This window comes from Thunnus albacares, chromosome 8 (genome assembly GCF_914725855.1).
Source record: "Thunnus albacares chromosome 8, fThuAlb1.1, whole genome shotgun sequence".
Taxonomy (NCBI): domain Eukaryota; kingdom Metazoa; phylum Chordata; class Actinopteri; order Scombriformes; family Scombridae; genus Thunnus; species Thunnus albacares.
Window position 1 is genome coordinate 19,649,231 of NC_058113.1, and position 26,398 is coordinate 19,675,628.

General features: G+C 41.2%; 2 protein-coding genes and 1 long non-coding RNA gene across 6 annotated transcripts in view; 1 reads left to right on the plus strand and 2 right to left on the minus strand.

Moving 5' to 3' along the window:
* Positions 1-12,623, minus strand: part of itga10 (integrin, alpha 10) — a 33,579-nt gene extending 20,956 nt beyond the window's left edge. Inside the window, exons 1-4 of one of the 3 annotated variants that reach the window (XM_044358048.1) lie at positions 11,535-12,623; positions 1,153-1,264; positions 899-1,008; positions 720-808 (exon numbers count right to left, since the gene is read on the minus strand). In XM_044358048.1, the coding sequence (XP_044213983.1) occupies positions 720-808; positions 899-1,008; positions 1,153-1,264; positions 11,535-11,586 (363 nt within the window). In that variant the 5' untranslated portion in view covers positions 11,587-12,623. The other 2 variants (XM_044358049.1, XM_044358047.1) reach the window with 2 other exon arrangements.
* On the plus strand, positions 10,632-17,979 carry LOC122986734. Of its 2 annotated transcripts, XR_006404363.1 has the most exons (4): positions 10,632-11,418; positions 15,435-15,571; positions 16,026-16,177; positions 16,305-17,979. It is a non-coding gene; the product is annotated as an uncharacterized LOC122986734 (long non-coding RNA). The 2 variants fall into 2 exon arrangements; XR_006404362.1 differs by lacking the exon at positions 15,435-15,571 and having other exon boundaries at positions 10,640-11,418.
* Positions 17,980-21,559: 3,580 nt separating this feature from the next.
* The window catches only part of crabp2a (cellular retinoic acid binding protein 2, a), an 8,431-nt gene continuing 3,592 nt past the window's right edge, over positions 21,560-26,398 (minus strand). The window contains exons 2-4 of the mRNA XM_044359275.1: positions 24,818-24,996; positions 24,113-24,229; positions 21,560-22,244 (exon numbers count right to left, since the gene is read on the minus strand). Coding sequence (XP_044215210.1) covers positions 22,194-22,244; positions 24,113-24,229; positions 24,818-24,996 — 347 coding nt within the window. The 3' untranslated portion in view covers positions 21,560-22,193. The remainder of the gene's footprint in view (positions 22,245-24,112; positions 24,230-24,817; positions 24,997-26,398) is intronic.

Genomic DNA, 26,398 nt, shown 5'->3' on the forward strand with positions numbered 1-26,398 from the left:
TTACCATTAGTTTGAGAACAGTTTAATATGAACAATAGCAACAGCAGTGTCAGCATTGTTTTCAGGTGAGCTGTGTGGCAACGGGCATCGGAGCAAAAGAATGAGAAGAGCACTGACTGAAACTTAAGTACACCACAATAATCATAATTGCAATCATGATTGCTTCGGATATATGTTGCAGTGGAAGAAGTATGACGTGAGAGTAGCAGTGAACTGGTTGACTTTCTGAACTAGCTTAAATGCGCGCTTTGCTTTATTTATGTAAAAAATACTACTTACCACATTTTTGAAAGGAAAATGTCCTAAAGCAGTGTCATTCTAATCATAGACATTCAAGAATATATCTTAACTTGTAATTTGCTTCTGATGACTTGTGACTTGACTTGACAGTTGACTTGCTCTAACAGACTTGAGACTTGATTTAACCTAGTCTCAAATCATTTTAAAAAATCTCTGGTGTGTATGCGTGTAAATAATTAGTCTTCGTGCAGAACTTTGTAAATGTGTGTATGAATCACAACAACGTGTCCAGGAAGTGAGCGAGCAGTGAACCATACATGGTTACATCTTGAGTCAAATAAAAACACACCAACGGAGCTAATTCATTTGAAGTCTGGCAAACAAACACAACCTGGTCTCACCACATCCCTTCTAGCTCCCACATACAACCCACGTAGCAAAAATAAAAAGCCTTGTTTTCTAGAGTTGAGACCACATACCAGGAAGCCGTCAGGTGAGTCGGGAGTGAGAGTCATTCCCAGGTGAGAATTCCTCAGGTTTTTAGACACGTTCTGGAGAGCAGTTTCACCTGACATCGACAGACAGATAGAGCAGTTTAGCATCATGTAACATAAATAAACTTGATGTGTTCATTGTCATGGTAATTCGTGTCTCTCACCTAGATTCACTTTGCTGCAGTTTGAGTTCTTTTCCTCACCCACAACACATTTGTACACATCTCCTTTCCTGTTGTTGGGTGGCCCGTCCCAGGGAGCACCGACCAACATTCTTCAGCAAATGACATTTTGCCAGTCAATTATTATCAAAATATCATCACACATCCTCTTTGAGTAAGAATTATGACTGTTTATAACTATTTGCGTCTCTTTCTTTGTCTCTCTTTCACACTCACATCCCCACAAACAAACTTACGATTTCTCTCCGCCTGCTTCATGCTGTAAAACAGAGAAGCCAAACAGAGCGTCCTCTGGACCAGTGAAGATGCGTGGATGCTTTACATCTATGTTGAAACACTGACACAACTCTGGAAAAAATAACAAAAAGATTATTACGCAGATGGTAAAGTAACAAAAAGATGAAAGTGTTATTTTAACAATTAGCATGTATGATTGCCATTCCCTTAAAACCCACTGAGCAATGGATCAGTCATTACAAACTCATGCACTACAGCCAAACTTTGTTCAATCCCACATAACCTTATTTCAAATTATAATGAAGATCCTAAAGTTTCCAAAGATACCAAATAAGTCACGCTAAATTTTATGGAAATGTGTATTAAATTATTTATAAGACACTGAGAATGTTTCCAAATGATGGAGTGCAGCAGCCATAACAAACATGGAGTCTTGGGATTTAAATATTTCACTTGTTGTATACAGCATATAGCTTCAGTGAAAATATATATACGGTATATGACACTCTAACCTCAAAGCTACATAAGGGGGAGGGGAGAGCTGGACGTTAAGGGGTTAAGATTGTACTCAAAATTCGAATTACATGGCAAAAACAATATTCACCAGCCAGTTAAAATCTATGAAAAAACATCCAAAACATGGAGCTGGAGACTGTGAATAAACAACTGTAATTACATCTACTGTGCAGTCAGATTATTATTTTCCCTTTCGGCTTTGGGAGAGGTTGAGTTGGCAGAAGGGGGGGGTCAAAAAGACGGATAAACAGAGTGACCAAAGGCAACCTGTGAGGAAAAAAGGGAGTTCAGTCTGAGGCGAAAGAGAGAGAGAGGAGAGAGGGGAGAAGAAGCAAGGCAGGGAAGGGTGTGGGTTAGAAAAACTGAAGTATAGTGAACCCCCTGTTATGACACACAAGCCCGCCCTTCATACAGAGAGAGAGAGAGAAGTAAGGGAGAGGCACAGAGGACAGAGAGCAGCAACATGGTTTTCAGACAGTTTACCGAGTTGTTGACATTTACGTGTAAAACTAGGGCATGAAAACACATTACAACTGGCAAGACAAATGAAACCGAACTTATTTTTTCACAATCTGCAGGGAAAGTCCAAATTCTGTTTTTGAACACCAGAGAAATGATATAAAGGTACATAAATGTTTCCAGTCAGGCTATCAGTGAAACTGAATGAATCAATGTAACAAATGTTTACTGATGACCTTTTTATACTTAGAATTCAACATCTGGGATACATTTAGGGTTAATTAGTCATCAGCAGCAACACAGAACTTCACATTGTGTAAATTAATTTGTTAACACATTTGGTGCATCCAGGAATGTAAAGTTTTATTTAAACTAAACAAGGCTCACGACTGCGATATACCATCTTTTATTCCCCAAATGTTTTTGGTATCATAGTCCATCGATCACTCAGATTATTATTATTTTTTTTTAAAAGAAATCAATCAATAAATCATCATAAATACTAGTTACACAAAACAACCTTATAATCATTCTTTCACATCAGTTTTTTTCCAAATAAAATATTTACTTCAAATAAATTTACTTCCGTCTAACTGACACTAATCACATTTAATCCCTCTTTGCAGTTAAAAATACTGTCAATGTGTTGTTGTTTTTTTACGTATTGTTAATAGTTTTGTATTATCACAGTGAAGAATAAAGGTCTTTGGGGAAATCCCACAAATGATCCTTTTTGTCTCAGCTGGCTGGGGGGCGTGTTGGAGGTATGTTTGACATTAGCTGGCAGATTAGCGGTGTTACGCTGAACGGACAAAGTACTCAAACTGCTGTAGCTAGCCATGGACATACAGTGTGTTGCTAACAGGGATTTTGAAGATCAGTGACCAAACCAGTATCTAAGCGTGCCAAAATGACATTTGCATGAGTGTTTACATGCTGTTCAAAGTGTTGCAGCTGAACAGCTTATTAGCTATCTAGCCTGCTAACTGACGTTAGTGCATCTTTCCCTGCTGAATGTTTGTTTGGTGGCTCGTTCAGCAAGCTGAGGTACAGGACAAGACCTGTGTTCATATTTGTAAGTTAGATAAGAAGGAGACTTTAGCAGGAAAGCTTATGTGGGCTGTTGTTCAGAGTCTGTGGCTCTTGTGTTGTGTAGCAGGACGCCATCAGACTCTGCTCTGCCTATGGTCGAACGCCACGTTATTGCTTTATGCAAGATTTGCTGTATCGAAATAAGGGCTGCAGCTATGTAAGCAGATGATGGAATGCTATTTCATCAAAATAATATAGGGGGGCACCATCATAAAACCAAAGAAATAGATATAATAGAGTAGAAATAGAGCAGATATGTTTCCTGTAGTGGACAAAAAAAAAGGGTAATTTACAAGAAAAATATAAATGACCATAAATATATTATACAACATTAATGGAGCATAGTGCTCTCTGAAGTCTTGTTTGCATCTGCTAATTTGCATCAGTTGGTTCATTCATGCTTCACAATTGCTTGACTCGTTCATCAGCTGTTTGTCTACCAGCTGACTAGTGATGGTGAATCATATTCATGCAGGTGCACAGTGCAGCTATTATAAAACAACACTTCTCACTATTCACACTTTTGTCAGTACTGTTCGCTACCAAGGCTCCCTCCACCATCCAGACCTCCCCCTTATGTGCCTTTGTGTTATTGATTTAACTAAGATTCGATGTTTATGTATGTTTACTGTGGGGGAATTTGTTCTTCCAGAAGAATCCTCATTGCTGATTCTTTGATATCACCCTCAAAGAGCAGAACCTCATTTTGTCAAATCTAACCTTGACGTTAGCTCGAAGAGTTGCGTGAGATGTTTAGTGTTGATTTACTCATATTGAAACTCACACTGGTCTGCACTTCACTGTGTTTTCTCAAAAGTAAGAAATGATAACACGATTGCCATGAACGACCTAGAGGTGTACGCTTAAAATTTTCAAACCACATTATTTCCTTTTTCAGCAGTGTTTGCTGATATCAGCAGCTGACAGGAAGTAGACTATCCTAGCCACAGAATTTCACTTAAATTAAAGAGCATCATTATGTAGTATTTTCATTTCAGTCTGAGAAACACTACACCACTCTTGGCAGTTGGTATTTAACTTGTCCCATTTGTGTATCTACTGTATGTTATTTGTTGCCATGAAAAGCAGGGTGTGTTGAATGTGTTTGGTTCAAGGGGGGTTTCTAAATAAATTTGACTTGTAATTTCGCAGCATCTGGAGGAGTCTACAGTAACTCTCCTACTGTACATAACACAGTGACTTCATTAGAGAAAACTAGTCCAGGACCAGAAACAAGACCAGAATACTGCTGCGGTGATTATACACTGGCTACTCATACACTTGTGTTCAGATACTTTCTCACAAATACACACTGACATACACAGACAGTTACCTCAGCCAGGCCAATCAGAGGGGGCTTCCACTTGGCTTTGAGAGGGAAACTAGATATGTTCACTGTTACTGTTCCATCTCTGCTCCCATCTTTCTCACGTACTGTAGTTACTTCTACCTGCTCTTTCACTTTTCTCTTCCTTGCAGCTGGTTTTGTCAGTCATGTTTCTTCTGTTTCTTGCACCCGGATTTACTGGCCAAAGTGGGAGCATCTACATCATTTATTGGCCAACTATAGAGACAAATTGTGGCTTCCAACTACTTTCTGCGCAACTTGCAGATCTGTGTGAGCTTCCATTACTTCTACATCCAAACCTCAAGTGACTTTGATGAGTTTGAGCCATTTATCTGATTCTACGCAGATGTTTAATACACTTCACTGATGGGAACTGTGCGTAGGCAAGTATAGGAGTAATTCCTTAACACTAAATCTTCTATTTTTATGGCCAGAAAGAATAAAAATCCATCTATCCAGCCTTGTTTAAACAAGTTATTCTCTCCTATTAATTCCAACCACCGCTCAATCACACTTGGTGCAGTAAAATGCTTCTGTCTTTTCTTGCGGCGACGTCGCCCACCCTCTCCAATTCCAAATTTCTTTCCACAACAAACCAGGCCTCTGATAACAACCCCTGCTACTGATTTTCTCCTCCATCCTCCTATTTCATTCATTCCCTCACAAACCATAAATTGCCTTTCTTTCTTTTTTTACCCCTTCTCTTATAACACACATAAACACACACACATACACACTGTAACTCTACCACCGCAAGCCCCCCACTCTCCTCAGCCCGTCTGACTCCCACAAACTGTGCCATCATTCCCTGTTTTCCCTGTCCTGTCCTCTCTATTCTGCTTCCATTTTCATTTGGGTTTATATATGACACTGTACCGCAGCCTGTCTGACCACCCATCGCCATGACAACTGGATGCAAACATTTATCAAGCCAAACTGGGTCCAGATTCTCTCAACCACATGTTCAGCTCTGGGCGCTACCGCTGCTGGATGTGTATGGTTATGATTGAGTTTCTATGTCTGTATGTGCATTAACTTGACACTGCAATATTTTGGATACCATAGAAAAATGCCAAAACATATAGCAGCATGCAAAGACATTGATATATGTTGTTTTGACTGGACTAACATAAACAAGTCTGGTTTTCTGTCTTTTTTGTTTACATCCCTTGACTTATAGCACCTCTGTGAAATGTCCTGCAGTAGAGGTATCTGCTGGACTGTCTGTTTCTATCATCTTTATTAAATTGACTCATAATGTTTCCCATGCATCCCTCTCCTTCACCTCTTCTCACCCTCTTTCACAGCTTTTCTCTCCATTATCTCGATCGTGTTCTGTTCTCATCTCTGTCACCCTCTCGTGGGGAATGGGGGTGGACGAAGAGGAAGAGGGGGGAGTGGGAACGAAACAGCAAATGATAGGAGGGTAAAAAAAAAAAAAAAAAAAAAAAATAGAAGAGGGAAGATAGCTGGGAGAATAATAGCAAGAATTTATGAATGGCCACACATGAAAACACACACACACAAACACACACCTGTGTTCAACATCATGGGATGCCTGCTGACCGCATCAGGGGAGCTCTGCTGAAACCATTAACATAACACACATACTCGCTCACCTACATGCTCCTGTATGACACAGGCTCAAGCCAGAAATCTCACCCACACATGCGAGAACACTTACGCACACATAAGCTACAATACAAGTTAAACACAGTGAAAAAGTTACCCCATACACGCTTGATTTAAACATATAATGGAGGGTAATGTGTAGCGCCTGACCGCAAGCAACATTTGGCCGCTGGCGTGTGTAAATAGGTTGCTGTGCATGTGTTTATATGTGTGTGGTGTCAGTGAACTCAACGCTTCCTTAGCTTCTGGACCAGAAGCACTTCGCATCACATGAATACGGGCAGAACAGTATAATTGTTTACAATCTAAATTGTGGCACACATACCAACATCTCAATCTATAGATTAGCTTTAGAGTTCGTGTGTGTGATTCTGAGGAGGTAACATGCCTTGCACAACATAATTTCTAAGCCTATTGATCTCATTTTATTTCATGGCTGCGTGCAGTTAAACTGCTGCTTATCGGCTGCATAAACACTTAGTTTTGGGAGACAACAATGGTCTTTTTCTTCAGTTTCTTGCCGGTGAGCAGGACTGACTCAATGAGGTGTGTGAGGCCGCAGTGAACATGAGTACAGGAGGGAATCTAATGTTCATGCTCCATGGAGAAACACACACATGGTAGAGACGCCTTATTAGGGGGAACTTTAGACATCAAGTCTAAGAGATGGAAATGGCTGATAGGGCCTCTGAGGTCGAGTTACGCAGCTGCCAGGGTCAGAACATGTCAGCTGTAAGAGGAGATGAACCAGTAACCTTTTGGCAGAGGATATATGCAAGTATCTCTGATGGATCCCAACAGTAAACATCTTCTGGTGGCTGAAGGCCTCAAGTAAGAATGAAATATCTCCTCAGTACTGACATCATTGATAGATTTACTGAGAACCAGACTTTGAACCAGGAACCTTCACTTTTGTTGGACTCGTGCACAACTTCCTACACCTTTGATCCATTTGGCAAATGGAGTTTTGCCATATGTTATAATATAGCCTCTCTGCTGCTCTTCTGCACACAATCATGTTAGGAATGTCGTCATGGTCAGTCGTTTACTGTCACACAGAACAAAGCTCTCTGGGACTCAGGGAGGCACGTGTGACGCCATTATTCACAAATGCCGTCTGTCAAAGTTCAAAAGTTGGGAGAGGTTAATGACCATATCACCTAGTGAGACAGTGCAGGAGGACAAGAGAGCAACTGGGCGGTGAAGATGCATCAATCACGCATAAGAGGTTGACTTTAGAGAGTTCACAATTTAAGCTTTACGATCAGTGACTAATAATTTTCCAATAACAATTCAGCAGTTTCATCTTATTTTAAACAGGTTTAACAGATCATGGACTTTGGAAATGTAAAAAAAAGTAAAACAAAATCCTAAATACAACTGAAAAACTGACTCTAAGTTAGTTCTTACCTTTGAGAAGGAGGATGAACTCCAGGCACAACAGGTATTTACGCAGCTCCATTTATGAAAACGAATGAAAGGAGAGTCTCTCCTCTAATTTTTTTTTTCTGTTTACGAAGTGGTCTCCCCTGAGCTGGTGGAAATGCAGTGCATCGGCGTCCACCACACACACAAACACACCTTTTCAGCTTTCCCCCAGAGATGCGTAAATTCCGGTCAAACTGCGCTGCAGTTGCATGTCTACTGTGCGTGTGTGTGGAGGGGTTGGCTCACTTCAGGACACAAAAGCAGTCTTGAGTTATTAAATAAGAGATGAAAATTAAAAGAAACTATTCTACACGAGCATTATTCTCCGTGGTTTTTTCTCAATGTCCCAGTAGGAATATTTGAGTGACAACACAGTAGATTAAGTTATATTGTTGCGTAAGAATAAAGAAAAAAAACTTAATTGACCCCTCAGTGACCCATGTTTTGTCCGAGAAAATCCTGCACCTGTCCCATCCAACAAGGGGGCCGCAGTTCAGAGTCATTAAACCATTACTAATGTGTAAAACAGTGCGTCGGCACCGCTCCTGCCTCCGGAGCGCGTCTCTGAAGATCAAGCTCTCCTGCGCACAGAAACTCCGCTCATCAAGCCAAAAGTCTGAGGTGCGCTGTTGTGCGCTGTCCCTCTGACAACTTGATGTCCATAATCCCCCACTGATTTTTAAAATAAGAATAATAACAAGATAGTAGTTTCCCGTGAGTTTCTGTCGATGTAAATATGTGCCCTTAGTAGCGGGTATGTCTAACTTAGAAATGAAAGAGCGCATTTATCCTCAGACCTCCCCTACCTCCCTCCCTACCTCCCTCCCTCCCTTCCTCCATCCGTCCTCCTCCATCCACCAGACTCCTCTCTGAGCGCCTGGTTCATATTGACAAACCTCAAAACCCACATCTCTCTCTCTCTCACTCACACACACACACACACACTCTCTCTCTCTCTCTCTCTCTCTCTCTTTCAAACACACTCTGAGGATTCTCTCTCACAAAATCTTTTCGTTTGCTCACTTCACTTCTGACTTGACTTTAAGATCTACAACATTGTGGTATATATAATAAAGCCTTTTGGTACCGCTTTCTAATTTGGAACCCTTTATAAACTGTTTATAAGTTGTAATTAAATGCTTTATTAATGGTTAATTAACTGTTTAGATTGGCTACGCTTATAAACCCTTAATAAGAAAAGCTTTTGGCTTAATGAAAGCTTCCATGTTTTTTTCATTTGTGTCAGTACAAACCCTTTATAAAAAAAGGTGTGTCACTGGAAAGCAATGCCAGCCTTTTATTTAAATTATTCAAACTCAGATTCATATAAAGGAAACATGGTAAAGGCCTGAATGCTTGACTGCAGTGTGTCTGTTGTGGGGGGCATTTCCCAGCATATCTGCAATTGTTAATCTTATTTGTCCCACCTGTGCTGTTTCTGATAAGACAAGTTAAAATGTCTCCTGTAAAACAGACCTATGCATCTGATTCAGGTCAGTAAAATTAGTTTCAATGAACAAAATGGACGGAACGAAACAAAAACTGGTGATACTCATTGGAGAGAACACAAACATCTTGCTCTGGAGTTTGATGTTTATATATCTGGATAATCTTGTGTTTTTTGTGTATAAAATCCTCTTGAGCAAAATCTAATTTTTCATTTGCACAACAGAAAGTAATCATTTCTATCCTGATGGGAGGGGTCTCTTCCAGGATGAGAAGGCCCCCATCTATAGGCGTCACTGTATGGTTTGATGAGTATGAAAATGTTGTGAATCATACTGTATGTTATGGCCTTCTGAGTCACCAGATCTCAACCTAAATTGAAAACGTATGGGAAGAATTTGGACTGACACATTATATAGCACTTACCACCACCATCAAAACTTCAAATGAGGGAATAACTTTTGGAAGAATAATGTTTATCCCTCCAGTTGGGTTCAAAGATTTGGAAAATATACTGTATAAAAAGGAGTCTCTAACAAGAAGCCTTGAAGCTGTTCTGGAGGCCAACAACTTAACGATGTTTTTTCCTTAATTTGTCACCCATCCCACCCATGCATGCAAATGCCAGGCTAGTATTAAAGGGCATAAAATGCAGTGCAGTAGAGCAGTACATGCAAAATTATATACTTGGTTATCATATTTTGCTGTGTAGACATCATCATGTAATTAACCAATCAAAAATAAAAAAAAGACATGTATAACCTAAGAGAATGAACAGATGCCTTGGTTGTGTGTTTGCACCACATAAAAATGCAAATATCCCAAATCTCCCAATATTTATAGATATTTTCTGCCCTGGACCGTGACTCCCAGGTAGTTACTCCCTCCCATGTGTGTTACCCCACAATGAGCTCTGCTGGTCAGTCAAATACTTTATAGACGTTTTAGGTGAAGGTTAGAGTTATTTTCTGGTTTTGAGATTTGCCTTATAAGGTGAGGAAGGAAGGTCGCCTGGTGAGTTAAAAGAATTAAAAAAAAAAAATCCTTACCCTCTGTCCAGCATATTCTTGCAAAGCTCTTGGGCGCCACTCTCAGGCTCTCTATAGTAGATCCTCAGCAGATGTGCAGGTACAGAGGACACAATTAAATCAGGAAAATAACTTTTTCTATTTGTTCTTCTACTCTATTTATGAATAAGTGATATAAACTTTGGAGTGTGTTTAATAGATTCTATCATCTTCATGCATGGTTTTGTCTGTATTTCTCTATTGTATAAATATGGTTAAAGACCCCCCAGGTATATTTAAAGACGAATAAGTTTTTAGTTATCAGTATCAATGCCTCACTCTACAACTCGGTGTTATTATTCTAATATAGCCAGAGGGCGTTTGTTTAAATGCTGAAACACTTCAAGTTTCAGTCATACTTACAAGATTGCAAACCAAAATGAGAGCACATAATCACACATTTGCATTTGTTGTTACAGTTTTTAATGTTTATTTTAAAAAAAGTTTTTAAATACAGGAGTGTTTGCTGAATGAGATTTCTGGGTTTGCCATTTTATCAATCAGGTATTGAGAGTAGTGGAACCTCAGTGGTAATTCTAGTGTCATCACTTGTATGTAATGTAAGTGTCATACAATTTACTAATGACTTATTTGGAGAAATCTTCTTTTGCGCTTCTGATTTGACTGTGAGATTCGCCGATTTAGGTTACACAAGATGGGATGAATTTGAATGAATATGATGGCGTTTCAGTCCAACATGGCGACAGCGTCATCTAGCGGCGGTTGTCAAAAAACACCAGAGTTTCGTCTCTGTGCAAAATGCGACCAGATGTAGTAGGACATCCTGGTACTTCTGGCGAGCCACATTTCACACACTGTGTATAGGGACATGCTAAATCTTTTCTAGTATATTAAATAGTATGGTAGTATGGGTATCGGAAAGCACCCACTGTGTATGGTAACGTTACAAACTTTCCATCGGACTAAAGTCATGTTTTTGTTGTTACACCCACCTGGCGTCGTTTTCCCCACACCTGATAATTCCTTATGAAAAGTGACTTGCTTTCAATGAGCTCGTAATTGCGACATTATTCCCGTAACAAATTAAATAAACGCCTAAATGATAGACATGTTTGGTGTCCTTTGATTGCAATCGAGGACCGCTGGCTAGCTGACCGTTTTCCCAGCACCGAGTGACAGGTGAACGAAGAGGAACATTTAGGCCTATGTTATTTTGCCAATGACTTGGCTGACCAAACGAGTGTTAAAACACCAGGAAATAATGGACTTACATTCATCAGGTAGACTTCAAGACTTCAAGGTGTTGACCCTATGAGGTAAGTAGGCAGTTTTTGTCCAACAACTTTAAAACTAAATGTTGTGATTTTGTCTTGAAGTCCTGGTATCTAGTGGTCATACATCTGTAAACCAGGGAAAACAGTAGGCTAGTTACCTGTGTAGCATGCGCACCGCACCGTCCCCCTGTAAAGGCCCATTGCGCCCATTGTCTCCCTTTGGAGCTCAGCAGAGACGACTGGGCCCAGCTGGGCTTGTGGTTCAGAGGGCTACACATGTATTTAACTGGAGTTACATCCAGGTAACTATTATTTCTATGTCGTACGTGCTCCGCCCTCTTACGGGCATCGCTATTGGTTAAAATCTAAGGCGAAGACCTTTAGACATGAGGTGTAACCCCAGCTGGGCCCAAACTAACCAAGGTCTGAACCCAGCCAAAAACTAAGAAAAGAAGGAAATGCCTCAGCAGTGGGTTGCTCCTGGCCATGAAACAATCCAGACTGTCGTGGCCTGCCATGATCACTGCTGCAAACACCCCCAAAGTGGACACAGCCTGACTATTGAAGAAACCCTTCTAGAAATCTAGGATACCCTGTAAAGGGCATGAACACTATTGAGGTCCCTGTCCCTGCATCAGTCCTCAAACACCTGCCAACATATTGCATAAGCTCTGGAGGTGGACAGGGCACTTGCGTTCTGGATGGTGGAGACAACCGCAGCCAGGAGGCCCAAGCCTCTCAGTCTCACCCTCTCAATTTCCAGACCAGGAGGCATTGTCCCAGAACCGGACGCAAGAGGACGGTGCCCTCTACCTGACGAGTCTAAAAGCAGCCCACAGTAGGGCATCTGCTGGGATTGATGGTGAAGCCCAGCTGCTTGATGTGATGAATGACCAGCACTGTGTAGGTTTCCACTTCCTACCTTGGTACGGCGGGAATCCACCAGTTGTCTATGTAGGTAAAGATTCTCATGCCCCTTTCTCTGTATGGTGCCAGTGCCATCTCCACACACTTGGAGAACGTGTGCAAGGCCAGAGAGTATCGCAGGAGTAACGCAAATCACAGGTACTTCCTGTTGTGTGGTAGGATGGGGACGTGGAAGGACATATCAGTCAAGTCTATGAATGTCATCCAGTAACCTGGCTGGATATATTTCCAACAGCTGTTTGACCATCAGCATACGAAAGGGCCTCCACACAATGTGGCCATTCATGAAGTACAGGTCCAGTATGGGTCTCATGCCCCCTGATTTCTTGGCCATCAGGAAATTTGGAGAGAAGAAACTCCTTATCCCGCCACAGAGTCCTGTCCAGCCAGGCTGAGAGAGGGCCTGCAAAGCTACACCCATGCCAAGTAACAGTCCATATGCGGCAGGTCATTGTGATCGACGGGGAGAGCTGAAATGGGCCCACCTGTCCAGCCCCTTCCCTCCTGGGAGGGAGCGCACGGGAAGGAGGGAATGGGACACAGGTGCACTAGACCATGGTGTATGGCCCATAAGCCACAGTTGGAGGTCTCGCGTTCAGTGGAGCAGCCAACTCGTGCTGAGCATAAGCGAAGATGGGCACCATCTTAGGGACCACAACACAAGGTTGGGGCCTCCCATGTGGATGGGTGAGGAGGCCTATGGTGAAGTCCTCGACGGGTGACCTCTCTGAATTACCAATAGTTAAGCCCATTAGAGGGTGAAGCATGTATGACATAGAATATGAGAGACGACAACATGGAGAGTTGTCAGTTTTGGAGTTCACCCTGACATTTAACGCTACCCTACATTATTAAAAACATTGACTAGATGTTTATTTATTTATCCTTTCTTTAGGCAGGAAGATCTCATTGATATACAAGATCTCTTCTTTCAGGTAGTCCTAGTCAAGATGGCAGCATAAGCAGTTTGACATAATAGAACACATACAAAGCTACACAAGGGAAAGAGTAAAAGAAGAGAGGCATACAGGCCATGCCATCAGTATCCATAACACAGTCCACCTCAAGTCAAAGATTATGTAAAGCAGCGACATGTTTCCTTCAGGGCAGTTTGTAAAATACCTTTAAAGGTATTCAAAGAAGGGAGAGCTTCTACGGTAATGGCATTTTGGAGCTCATTCCATGCCCAAAGTGCGAAAAAGGAGACAGCAGTTTTATCAAGCTCTGGGTGCACCTGTGCGACTTTTAAAAGAATCCATAGTGCTATAGTTGCTGGTATGATAGGATAAAAGGCTGGAGATATAAGTGGGTAGTTTACCTAACAATGTCTTGACAATAAATAGCAACATGTGTATTTTCTCATCTGATATAGAGAGGACCATCCTAAAGAATTATATAAAATGCAATGGTGAGTGCATGAGCCTGCAAATGTTAGAAAATGTAATGCAGAGTGATAAGCAGAATCCAGTTTTTATAGGGATGATGTTGCATCCATGTAAATCACATCACCATAATCTAATACAGATAGAAATGAGCTAGATACCTCTGCTCATTTAACTCCAGCTCACAGACTCTTCCTCTGAGCTCTTCTGGGTCACTAACGTTACACACATAGGCCTACTCCAGAAAACCCCAGTTTGTTTGACAGATTTTCATAGGAATAGGAATAAAAAAGACAATCTACATTTCAGGATAGATCCACATACAAACATTTACTGTAATTTCTGGAGTCTGTGAGACATAGGTTACAGTACATGTTGTGTAATTCCTCTGAATTGATCCATACATTCATTCACAAGATCCTTTATTCCAGATTTGGATATGTTGTTTAGTTTAATTTGACTGAATAGTGTCTTAAATTGCACAGGCCCATAGCTGCTACAGTGAAATTTCATAAATTTGTCATCATTTTTTCAAGTCAAGAATTGTATTCATTTGAAGGTTATGGTCCTAAATCCTGCCCCAACTGTGCTTGTGATATGTCTGTTGATTGGTGAAGCAGCTCACCTAATACAGAATAAAATATAAATAGCAAATATACAGTGCATAAAATCCTTTTGCTATTGGACATTAACTATTCCATAGTGATCTACTTTAAAACTGAAGGGACAAAGCAGAGTCCTGCCAGTGGTGGATAACACACTGTATCAGCAAAATATTTGCTCTAATTAACACAAAAATCAGAAAATTAAGTTGCTGTTAACTAATTAATTACTGGATTATTTTATTACTTACTGATACATTAATACAATTTATGTAGATTGCAGTAAAAGGCTATTGCAACTGCAAACTATATATTTGGTGTTGTGGTTTATGAAAATCTGAGAAACATAATATAATCTCAGGAAAGCAACTTTGTGGTAAGTCATGTTACAGCTAACTGTTGTTAAAACTATTTTCAATTGTCACCACTTGATGTCGCCATTTTTCAACTAATGTATGTTCCAAGCCTGACTAAACAGACACTTGGTGAGCTTGAATACTGTAACAGCTAGTCAGAGTTGGTGGGTTTCCCCTTTTTAGCTGATTGGAAAGATCATCCAAGACCAATTTATCTTCTACTTGTGAGGGCCGTGACTCATGATGGTCAGCTGATGTCAGATTCATTATGCTGAATTCCACCTTCAACATCAGGAGTAATGTTGCTGAATGTCTTTTTCTGTCTCTAGCAAATCAGCTTTATCAGCCCAGACTCATCATGGGGTGATGGATATCTGCCAGGACTGGGACAGAGAGTGCAGTGAGGCTGGAGAGTAAACTCCTAAGTGGCCAACACATCTTGAAATGAGAAGAACTTCATTAGCTTTGATTTATGAATCCAGTGGGGGAAAAAATGATGATTATTGGACATTGACCCCAGGCTCTCCATCATTGCCCTTGTCCTTGCCCATTACTGCTTAATTGACATTGGTCTCCATCAGTGTCCTTGCCGTTATTGCCTTCCTCCTCTTCTGCACCGTCTCTGTCTTGCTCCTCTTGGATCGTAGTTGTTCCAGTTCACATGCAATCATGGAGAGTCTAGTTAGACGTATTAGAGGCATGTTGATATAGCCCCATAATAACAATGTACACCCAGAGACAGGTACACTTTTTATGTTTGCAGTGACCCACATTAGCATTGTTTTTGGCAGGTGGCTGTTGACTGCAACTCGACTGGCAGCATAGCTGTGCTGACTGGCAGCCATATGTAAAGTCAGATGAGCTAGCTCACACGCAACCAAACCTCACTGTACACAACCACAGATTCCTGCACAGAGGTGGAACCAGTGTGAGAGCCAAAACACACACACACACACACACACACACACACGCACAGTCTGTTTCACACCAGTGGGAGTTATGCAGGAGCCCATTAACAGCAGACATAAAATCGAACTTTGCAGAGTCAAGCTGTCGTAACAGCACAACTTAAATCAATGCAGAGTAGATACCTTACAGCTCTTTCAAACCACTGCTGCACAGTAAAGTGAATATTGAATACAGGTGGACAGCATACTTCATGCTCTGTGTTCCCACTGAGGAATTTGACATTGACAAGTCATTTAAGAGCTGCTGTAATATTTTCTAGATTTTCTTGGTAAAAATAAGCTACAAAGACCATAAAACTGAGAAATACACCACCAGAAAATGTTCTAAACTGCATGTGAGCTAGGTCAGCAGCAGAAGATTGGATTTCAAATTGACGTCTCTTTCTCTTTGTGCCCACCTTTTTTCCTTTCAAGGCAAATGCACATTTTGGGATGAGGAGCCAATGGAATGTCCGCTGGGCGTACAACATTAGCTGGCATGTCCGTGGGATATTTTGCCTGTTGGACGATCAGTAAATCAACGTCAGACATGGAGTTTGGCAGTGTAGATGGATGGACGGAAAGCAGTAAGAAACCATAGCAGCATAGTGTTACATATTATCAGGGTAGTACAGTAACTGTGATTTGTGCATAAGTTAGAGGGTAGTGACAGTGAAGTGTTAGTAGATGAGCCTGTTTTCTATCTGTCACCAGGTGCCTCTGAGACGTCACTCCTTATGGATTTGGCAGGAGCTGCACTGCATTGTTATTTCCAGAGAAAACATTCTCTTACGCAAACATCAACTTGTGGGTAGCAGTTTTGGATTTCCTTTCATGCACACACATGTTGCAGTGTGTGTGTGTGTTTGTGTGAAGGTGCATGCCAGCCTGTAGGCCAGTGCGAGCCACTAGGTTTTTTTTGTTTTTTTTAACAAGGTGTGCTTCCTCCACCCCTGTTTCCCAAATCACAGTCCTCTGTAACCAATCAAACAACACCACAGTGCACCTCCGCTATGTGTCCAGCTATGACATGCTGGTCTCTGGTATGCTTTGGCTTGGCCACCGTCTGGAGCTGGTCAAAAGAGGAAAGAGGAGGAGGAGGGAGGGAGACGAGAGGAGAAAGGGGGAAAAGAGAGAGTGGGTGATAAGCTGAACCTCATGCATGCGGTAATCAAACGCAGGCTCTTTCAAAGTACCATTGGTCTAACTCCACCTATTATTTTTTCCTTTAGACATTAATAATCTTCCACCGTGTAGACCTTTTTGATTCCCCCGAGGCTCTCAAGGATCAGTTCAAGCTTAATGGACTGAATACACTCTTCTTTTGTTTTTTTTCTGTGTGATGAACATGTTGATCCATAACAAAAGCACAGTAGTAGTGGAAGATACAGTTATCTTAACAAAACAAATCATGGATGAAATAGGCCTGTGAGTGTGTGCCTTTGTGCATGTGTGAGTGTACAGTGAGTTGATCTATAAAAAAGGAATGAGTCATGGTGTTCTGACAGTTGATCACCCTGTAATGCTTGATGCTCCTCCCTTCTCACCCCCTCTATCTCACTTTCTCCTTCTCCACAGATAATAATTCTTACGTTTCTGCCTACATGTGTACATGCTGCACTGTATGATCAAAGTATGCAGACACACCTGTTCACCTAGATTTGTACAGCATGCAGTTTTATTTGCTTGCATGCTTACAACTTTTCAGCAAAAATTGGGGCCACTGTGTACAAAACAAGGTCCATAAAGATGGTTTTCATAGTTTGGTGTGGGAGAACTTAACTGGCCTTCCCAGAGCCCTGACCTCAACCCGATCCAACAGTTTTGGGAAGAACTGGAAGCTAATTGTGATCCAGACCTTAACACCCAACAGCCGGCTTCCAAACTCTCTCAGAAAGCCTTCCTAGAAGAGACAAACTTTTTATAGCAGTATATTAATGCCCATGGGTTTGAAATTAGATATTCAATGATCACATACTGTATGAGCATAACATTTAGGCATCCACATACTTTCTTTGCTCTTGGCTATACTTGAACGATCTCTTCAATCACTACCTCCCTGTATACCTTGCACATACAATGCACCTTTAATATATTAAATTATATCAATACAATTATGTTTACATGTTCCTTAGATGTAGCCCTTTTTGTTTGTATCATATTCAGTTCATCTTGTAAATTTGGTATTGCTCATAATTTAAATTTCCATAGTTTTATATTGTATCTCGTGAAGTTTGTATATATTGTATATAGCCTAACTCTCATAGTTGTTATAACATTCATAGTTTTATATTTCATTCTCGGCTGGAAGAGAGTGCAAAGTAAAAATTTCATTGTACAGTGCAACTGTCTGTTCTCTGTGCATATGACAATAAAGATTTTAATTGAATTGAGGTGTCCTCATATCATATATATCATACTCATAGGAGCATCACATGTATAAAACATTCTTATTCGCATTTTATGCCCTAATTAGATAGGGACAGTAGGCAGAGATGAAAGGAAATAAAGAGAGAGAGGTGGGGGTGTGACATGCAACAAAGATCCACAACTGGAGTAGAGCCGCAGACTTACGGTTATGTGCCATGTGTCTTAACATCTAGGCTACCGGGGCGCACGTCTCTTTTACCTACACACTGCCTTTCTGTCTTCAAACTGTATCTTCCATCTTTCCTGCCTCCCTCTGTCCATCCAGAGGTCAATGTTAGAGTCTGTAATCAGATTTATTATTACATTCTTCATCTTTACAAAGACTTCATTCATCTCACCTCTGGTTTACTGTAAGACCATTGTCCCACACAGAGGGGGAGGATGATACGGCTAATGTCAGGGCAGTGATATCAGTTTGGAGAATCCTCCCTCCTGAGCTGACAGTACATCCGTAGATGTCTGTGATAAGTATATGTATAAACTTTTGACCAGTTTGTGCGTAAGTATATGAATCATTTTAAATAGTCCTTACCTCACCACTTCTTCAGTCTGTGACTCAAACTCTCCACATCTCTCTGCTCCTCTTTGGTTTTCATTTCCCTAATGGAAGGATTCTCTGCCCAGACATTAGAAGTGAATTGTTTTTGAAGTGTGTTTTGAGTTTTGTGCTTTGAGCGTCCTGTGTGGCTCAGAGGGCTAAGGTACAGATTATACACTCTTTCCAGATTCCTTCACCTTGACCATTGCTGCATGCTTTCCTCACTCTCTCATGTCTTTTCTGTGGCTTATTAACTTTGCATCTCAGCAGAGAAAGAAAGGCTGCTTTTTAAGATGATATAAGATCATATTTAAAACTTAATCTTTGAAAATGTGCATCTGCATAGTTTGTGAGACTATGCATGTGTCAGTGTGGTTTCGGTGACTTCTTTTTTCTACTTTCTGCCATAAACATGCAAACTGTAACAATGTAGGAGCAGTAGTGTGTGTGGGTGTGTGGTATGCCCTTATGTGTACTATTCTTGACCAGTGTTTTACAAGAGGCCTCAGAGGTTCCTGGGTGGTCTAATTGCTCTTGCCAGAGGAGATCGGTGCGGTGCGTGTGAATGTTAGATATGCGTATCAGTTTGTGCAGGCTTGCAGGTGTGGGTGAGTGTAAATCAATATCCTGGACAGAGACTGTACAGTATGTGAGGGTGGTTAATGACACTTACCTGTCATCGCACTGTCACATGCACACTCTTTCTCCGAAATATGTGCGTGCAACAGACTTTCATGTAAATGTTGCATTGTGAGAGAATGGGCCTCTTTTTTACCCATCATGCTCTTTCACTTTGCCGCCTGCAGGGCATTTTTTCCACCAGCCCTCCCACTTCTTTACTATCTATCTCAGAATACACTTGACCTGTAGGGCGATAATTGCCTGAACCAGATCACAAATCACCCATCTTGCCTTTTGTGACATATGCTCAAGTATGCAGACAAGTACACTCAGTCCACACACTCCACTCTTCCCTGCACATAAGTCATCTATCACACTGCACCCTGACTTAGTCGTGGCCCCGGGGAACCTAAATTAACCTGCTCTCACACAAAAGTCAATAGCACCAATGTTGGGTTTTTATTCAGATGTCCACTGATTGCCTATTGTTGCCTTGTCAGACATGTGAGAGGATATCAGATTTCCTCTTGCTTCTGATGCATGAAGTGCATTAGTTATGTGTAGGTGTAGTCATTCATCATTCAGGTGTTATTTTGTAGGTTTTATACATCTTGTCCCTTTATTTCTTGACTTTCTGGGAGTGTATGAGTGAGGAATGTTTGTCCTGATGCTGCCAAACTGTTCAGTTCCTTCTGTTCCTTGTTACGTTTTCTGGAAAGGCCGCAACCTGCAGGAATAATGATGCATTCAGGATGTGAGCAGCCGAGATGGTGTGCTCAGTTTGTTCTTGTTTTTTCAGTCCTTCAAGTGGTGGTGCGTCTTTGAGGAGTTTTTTTTTGAGCACCACGCAGTTTGTCTGTTCACCTTTTGGGTGAGCCACGACAGTGTTTTATGAGCTGCGTGTACAGTGTGAGTGTTTGATGGTATGTGTGAAGAGTTCCCAGAATGTGTGTTTTTAGTTTGGTATGTGAGTGTGTGTGTGTGTGTGTGTGTGTGTGTGTGTGTGTGTGTGTGTGTGTGTGTGTGTGTGTGTGTGTAGATGTGTGTTTTTACGGGGGTCCGGTGCAGGTCGGGCGTTTTGAAGGAGGGCCAGACAGCTGCCTTTTACTGCCCCAGGGGGTAATAAACAGAGAGGGAGGGGTAGTTATTTACCCCTTTTATTAGGGCAGGAGGCAGAGGAGGGGACTTTATTGGGGTCACACTGTAACTACACACAGCTGCAGGGCAAGAGGAGAAATGACGAAGAGATAGTCTGTAAAAAAAAAAGCTGTTTTAGCATCACTAAATTCCTCTCTCAAGAATCCCTACCTATCTAGTTTTTATTTGTTGTATAACTGTATGTACGTGTGTGTGTGTGTGTGTGTGTGTGTGTGTGTGTGTGTGGTAGTGTGTGTGTGTTAGAACCCCAGGTCATCCATCTTTCTCCCCAGCCCCTTTTCCATTTCCACGTCCCTTAACAGCCCTCTCCTTGTTAAGCACATCTGCTGTCAATCAGCTGTACCCTGTAATCCAATTGGCATTTCCTGCCGTCAGAGACACGCCCACTGACCCTGACTCCCTAACCATTTGATGACTGGTCAAGTGACTCAGTGTCCATGCAAATAAAACAGGTCCAAGTTGACTTCGGTTTGTCTCATCTCCTTCCTTGGTTACCATAACAACAGATGCTCATAAATGAGGATGCTCAGAGCAAAAATTCAATAGTCTGGGTAATACGCTAAGCTAAGCTAATCATCTCTTGGCTATAGCTTAATATTTATCGTACAGATGTGAGAGTATCAATCTTCTCATCTAACTTTTGGCAAGAAAGTGAATAAGCCCAAAATGTTGAATTATCCCTTTAAGTCAAGCAGCCTTTTTAAGACTTTCCAGAAAAGTATGAACCAAATTAGCCAGTTAGTAAATGAAACGGAAATAAAACCTTTCCAGAAGAATCTCATGATGTGTTTCCCACAACTGGCTCTCTCTCTGTCCCTTCTTATGCTTGGGAAAACTGTAGGATGAGATGATCCATGTGAAATGAGTGATAATAGTGTGTAGACAGAAAAAAAAAAGCCAAATGGAAATATTTTCAGCCTTGAAACATGGCGAGCAAGGAAGAACGAGGGCATGTGGTACAGTGAGATGATTGACAGAGAAGGAGGGGAGGGATGGGAAGACAGAAAAACTGAGAGGGAGCGAGAGAGAGAGACTTTAAGGGAGGGGACAGACAAGTTATTCTAGTTGCAGACAGCTGACAGAAAGCCTAAAATAAGATGGAGCCATCTAATGTGCACATATTCTGCAGCTACACTCACAAACCATAAAACATATGCGCTGTTAACTGCTTTTACGCTCCTAATGGTTTCGAGCACAGGACAGCCAAGGGTCGACATCAAGCTGAGTTAAGATCGTGCTTTATTGTTTTCCCATAGAAAGTTGTTGTTTCCTATGATCACATTTCATATAAAAGAGACACAAAGTAAAAACCTTAGCAGTACTGTATCGGACTCTAGTGTAGTAATAAATATAAAATGTCATGAAATAGAAAAGGTTTAAGTTGTGGGGCAGGGCTAAAGAAACAGAAAAGAGGGACAAATCAAAACTGACCTGAAACTGGAAGAGTTCATATAGATTGGTTTACACATCTACAAATATAGTCTCACTCACACACACACACACACACACACACACACACACACACACACATACACACATGCACACACTGCCAAATAAATGAGCTGCAAATCAAACATACAAAGCAACACAGATTTTTATGTTTAAAACCCCAGCTGGTCACGTTTGATGGAGCTGGAAAGACAGACATAACTCAGGAGCTATAAGACCAAGGTGTAGATATGTGTAAAGTAGATACAGTTACCACAATTATTACATAGTGAAGCTAACAGAGATATTGGAATAAAACTATAGGCTGCTATCTCCCCCCAGCCGCTGTCTTGACAACGGGAGAAGTGACACAAGTGGTGATACAGGAGAAGGGGGCTGGAAGGACGAAAAGTAAGAAGTGCTCTTGTTCATTGTCGTTCGTACACTCTGGTGCATACCACATCATCTGCTCCCATGGTCTGAAAAGAGAGGAGAAAATGGAGATTTAATGTGGACATTTAAAAAAATATTGGCACAGTAATCCATAACGTAATGTCAATTCATATTAAAAATTAAGCATTTTGTAGAAGAAGCCATTGTATGTTGATTGTCTCTAAACCTCCAAATTGAGCTATTTTTTATGTCTCTAGCAGTTAATCTGTCAACACACAGTAAAACTATTTTGAACAAACTTTATTTACGGAAAGCTGTTGAGGCAAACATGCTTTGTTCAGCAGTTACGTGCATAAAACTCGTAAAATTATACTGCTGCTGGCTTCTGAAAAGCAGCTCTGGGTTTGGTGCTTAAGAGCACATCAGGAGTCTTAGATCTGAACTTAATGCCAACCCTCAGACATCCATCGCTCCACAAATACTTTCTCTATTTACAATTGGTTCAAAAATTCAAAAACTATTCACTCCAGAGAGGACTGTGGAGGATGTGTCTCATCTCTGGTTGGACTGGTTTACTGGTAGACCTTAGTCAAATAATTATTTGAAATACTTCTCAAAGTTATATTTAGTCAACCTGAAGTGCAGGTTGGGTGGGGTTTCCCATTTAATACAGTTCAGTTTGTGGACAGACATGTTATTACTCACTCAGAATCCAATCAAACCTTTATTAGCCTTCACTGCACATGTCAGTCACATCATGATTATTTGTTATCCCCTGTTGTGTTTTGACTTTTGATCAGATGCTACTTGCACACTTGCTTTCATGACTTCAAGCTGATGCATGTACTTGCATTTGTTATCTCGACAGAAGCTCTTTCATCTTCTGCCAGGGGAATAATTGGATTGGCCTTATGGTACTCTGAGCACAATTATATAATTATATAATCTAAAGGCGACACTTAGTCGACACTATAGTCTGCAAATTACATTGTAATTTTGTTGTACATATGGAGCACCAATAAGATATATCGACTGCTACCAGTACAGACCTTCTTGACCTTCCAGTTTCCAAAATGGTTTTGCATCTAAAAGTGTACTCCACCGATATAGCATTGCAGTCCAATAACACTGCTGGACAGATAGTTAAAAGTATCAAAGTTTAAAAAGTATCAAAAACTAGAGATACTGTATTTTTATTCCACAAACACTTCCAAAAACCTAGCATCTACATTACCCACAATGCAACTTGACCAACAACAGTTCAGTCATATATTCAGGTGTGTTATGCTAGTAGCAGCCAATGTTGCCTCAACTCATAGCCTCAAGCAGAGATGAGGAGCGTGTTACAGCGGCCTGGTAACGTCACAACTCCACACTCACAGATTTGTTTCATTTTCAAACTTGTATTCTTCAACCCCAAATGACATCACTTGATGCAATTGATCAAGTGTCACGCTGCTCCCTCTGAAACCACATGAGGCTTTTTTCACATATGCAGTAGTAATACCCAAAACCACTGTGTATACAGACTTTATCGGAGGACTTCCTCTTTAATGCATATTGGAAATAAATGCCTCTCAACTACTTTACTGCGGAAATTATGTTACCAATCAAATGTGAGGTTTTTAACATTTTCCAATAGTAGTGTGCTAACTTGTAAAACTAAGCTAAATTTCTTCTGGCTTTTTGGATCCTTGCAGTATTTGTGTTGAGGGTCTGTAATTTGACAAGTATGCTGCTGGAAATAAAGTTGGTAATTTCATGTTGTTGAAATTACGTAGCTCTTAGGCAAAAAAGAAAAAAAAAACCATTTTATCACTTAATTTAAAAACTCTGGTTTATGTATTTTATCGGTACCCCATATGTACAACAATATTACAATGTATTTTGAGTTGTATAATCTTATTGTTTCTGAACCTAAACTCTGGTTTCACTCATGATTAGTGCCCTTTACCAGGATCAGCTTGCCATCGTTGGTTATCTCACGGGTCCAGGAGGTTTTAGGCCCCTCTCCTTTCTGCAGGGTCTGCTCACAGGTGATCTTGCTGTCTGTCTCCCAACGTGGAAAACTCTGAGCAGAGAGAAAGACAGAGGGAGAAAAACCCTTAGAAACATGTTAAATGCAGGGTGGATAGATGGATTGATGTATGTATGAATCAATGCCATCCAAAAGGAGTGAGCGATAATGAGGGAGTGGCTGATGGAGAAACAAAGCAGCAACAAGAACGGCGGAGCAGGGCGATCACTGAGAGGTGATAACTTGTGATGCGCTCATCGTTAGTAGAGCAAAGCGCTGGCTGGTTGCATGTGTTTGCTTTGGAGACGGCCAAACAGAGGCCATCTATGGGAAAACGGGGAGAGCAACGGAGAGAATTAGGGAGGGACGCAGGGCAAGAAAGGGCAAGAGGGGGAACTGTCGGAAGACGGGAAGTTGAAAGGGGTCATAAAGAGTGTGAAGCATGATAGGCCTTCGGAGACCAAGGGAGGGGCGAAAATATTCTACCAGTCCAAATATGATGAAAAGCCAAATCAAACAGATTGATGTAATCTGGACAGCCCCCTCACCATACACCCATTACTGCTGTGTGTGTGTGTGTATGCAGAGAAAGTAGAACTAAAAGAGCATTTAGGGATGTGTTCGTGTCCTTGTGTCGTGTACCGTGCAGGGACGTCCGTCCACCGTGGTCTCGTTGAACTCCTGCCCCACAGTGAAGGTGATGTGAGTGGTCCGGACTGATGTTGAGGTTTTAATGGACAGCGTCTCTCCATCCTGTGTGATCTCCACCAACGGCTTGGAGGCCGCCTTCACCGCGATTTTACGCAGCATCACGTTTACACCTGAAAAACACACATCCACACGTATAAAACAATGGTAATGATAAAACTAGAAAGAGTATTTGTATTGAGAAATCTGGGAGTTCATATAAAGGAAAACACACACAGTGTTGCTCTTGCACACACTTGTGACTCCTTTGAATCCAATGAATATTCCCATGCGATCAGCACATACCTACAAGGGGTAAACTCATTTTTGTGTCAAACAGTGTAGGTTTATAGGATACAGCCCTAAGGAGCAAGGCAAACTAAACTTGTTTTGACCAAATTATGCAAACCACTCGCCTTAGGCCCTGCGTGTGTGTGTGTGAGTGTGTGAGTTTGAGTTGTGTGGTGTTGCTGCTTGTACACCGTGTTCTTGTGCACACTCAGGGTAAAAGGAGCAGCCTAGCATTGCACTACTCTGTCCAATAATGATGACAGAGGAAACAATGAGGTCATATGACAAAGCATGCCCAGCACATCTGCATTCCCCCTTAATCTTATTTGCATGCGCCCACACACATTCACAGACTCAGACACGCACACTAATACGGTGGTTTGTCGTTTCTGCCATATAATCTGCATTATTCCCCTCATCATCTTCCACAAGCACATTCTAGTTAAGGCGTATTATCGTTGGCTAACATCTTCAAGACGTAGCGCACTTCGTAATGATCACATGTGTGTGTGAGGGACCGCACAAGCAGAGTGAAAAGAGGGAAGTTGTTGGAGTTATGGATGGATGTGAAGTTGTGGAAGTGAGAGAACAGGGATTTAGAGGATGCTAAACCACCTCAACTTTAATCTTTTTATTTGCAAAATTTACCCATGTGTATAAACTAATATGATTTGATTGCAATTCAGATATTGCAGTAGTATAACCAGTAGTATAACCCTATAAACTATGTCACATAGTTTATAGAATCTTTTCCTTATAGGAAAATGCAAATTTTAAATGTTCTAAAATGGTAACATCTCCTTTTTTTCTTTTTTTATAGTAATTTCATCATAAATTCAATCAGCCTTTATTTAAAAGATAAACAAAAAGGATGAGAAGGGGATATGATAGAAAATAGGAAATGAGAAAGACTTGTAAGAAAAAAGGAACGAGGGAAAATGATGATACAGCGTGGGAGAAGAAAGGAAACGAGGGGCAGACTGGTGTGGAAGGAGGGAGGAGGGGGGAGTCAGACAGACGAGGGGCAGTGGTCTGTGTGTGGTGTGTGAAGATCTCTGTCCAAGTGTGAGGGGAAGTGTGTGTATGTCTTCGTGTGTGTGTGTGTGTGTATCTGCTGTCGAGTTGGGTTTCACACTTCTCACCTCTCACACATTCCCACCTGTCATCAAGGGTAAATATATACACACTCCGAAACGCACAGTCATTCAGCATGCACCAGGATGTCCACTGTATGCACTGTATGTA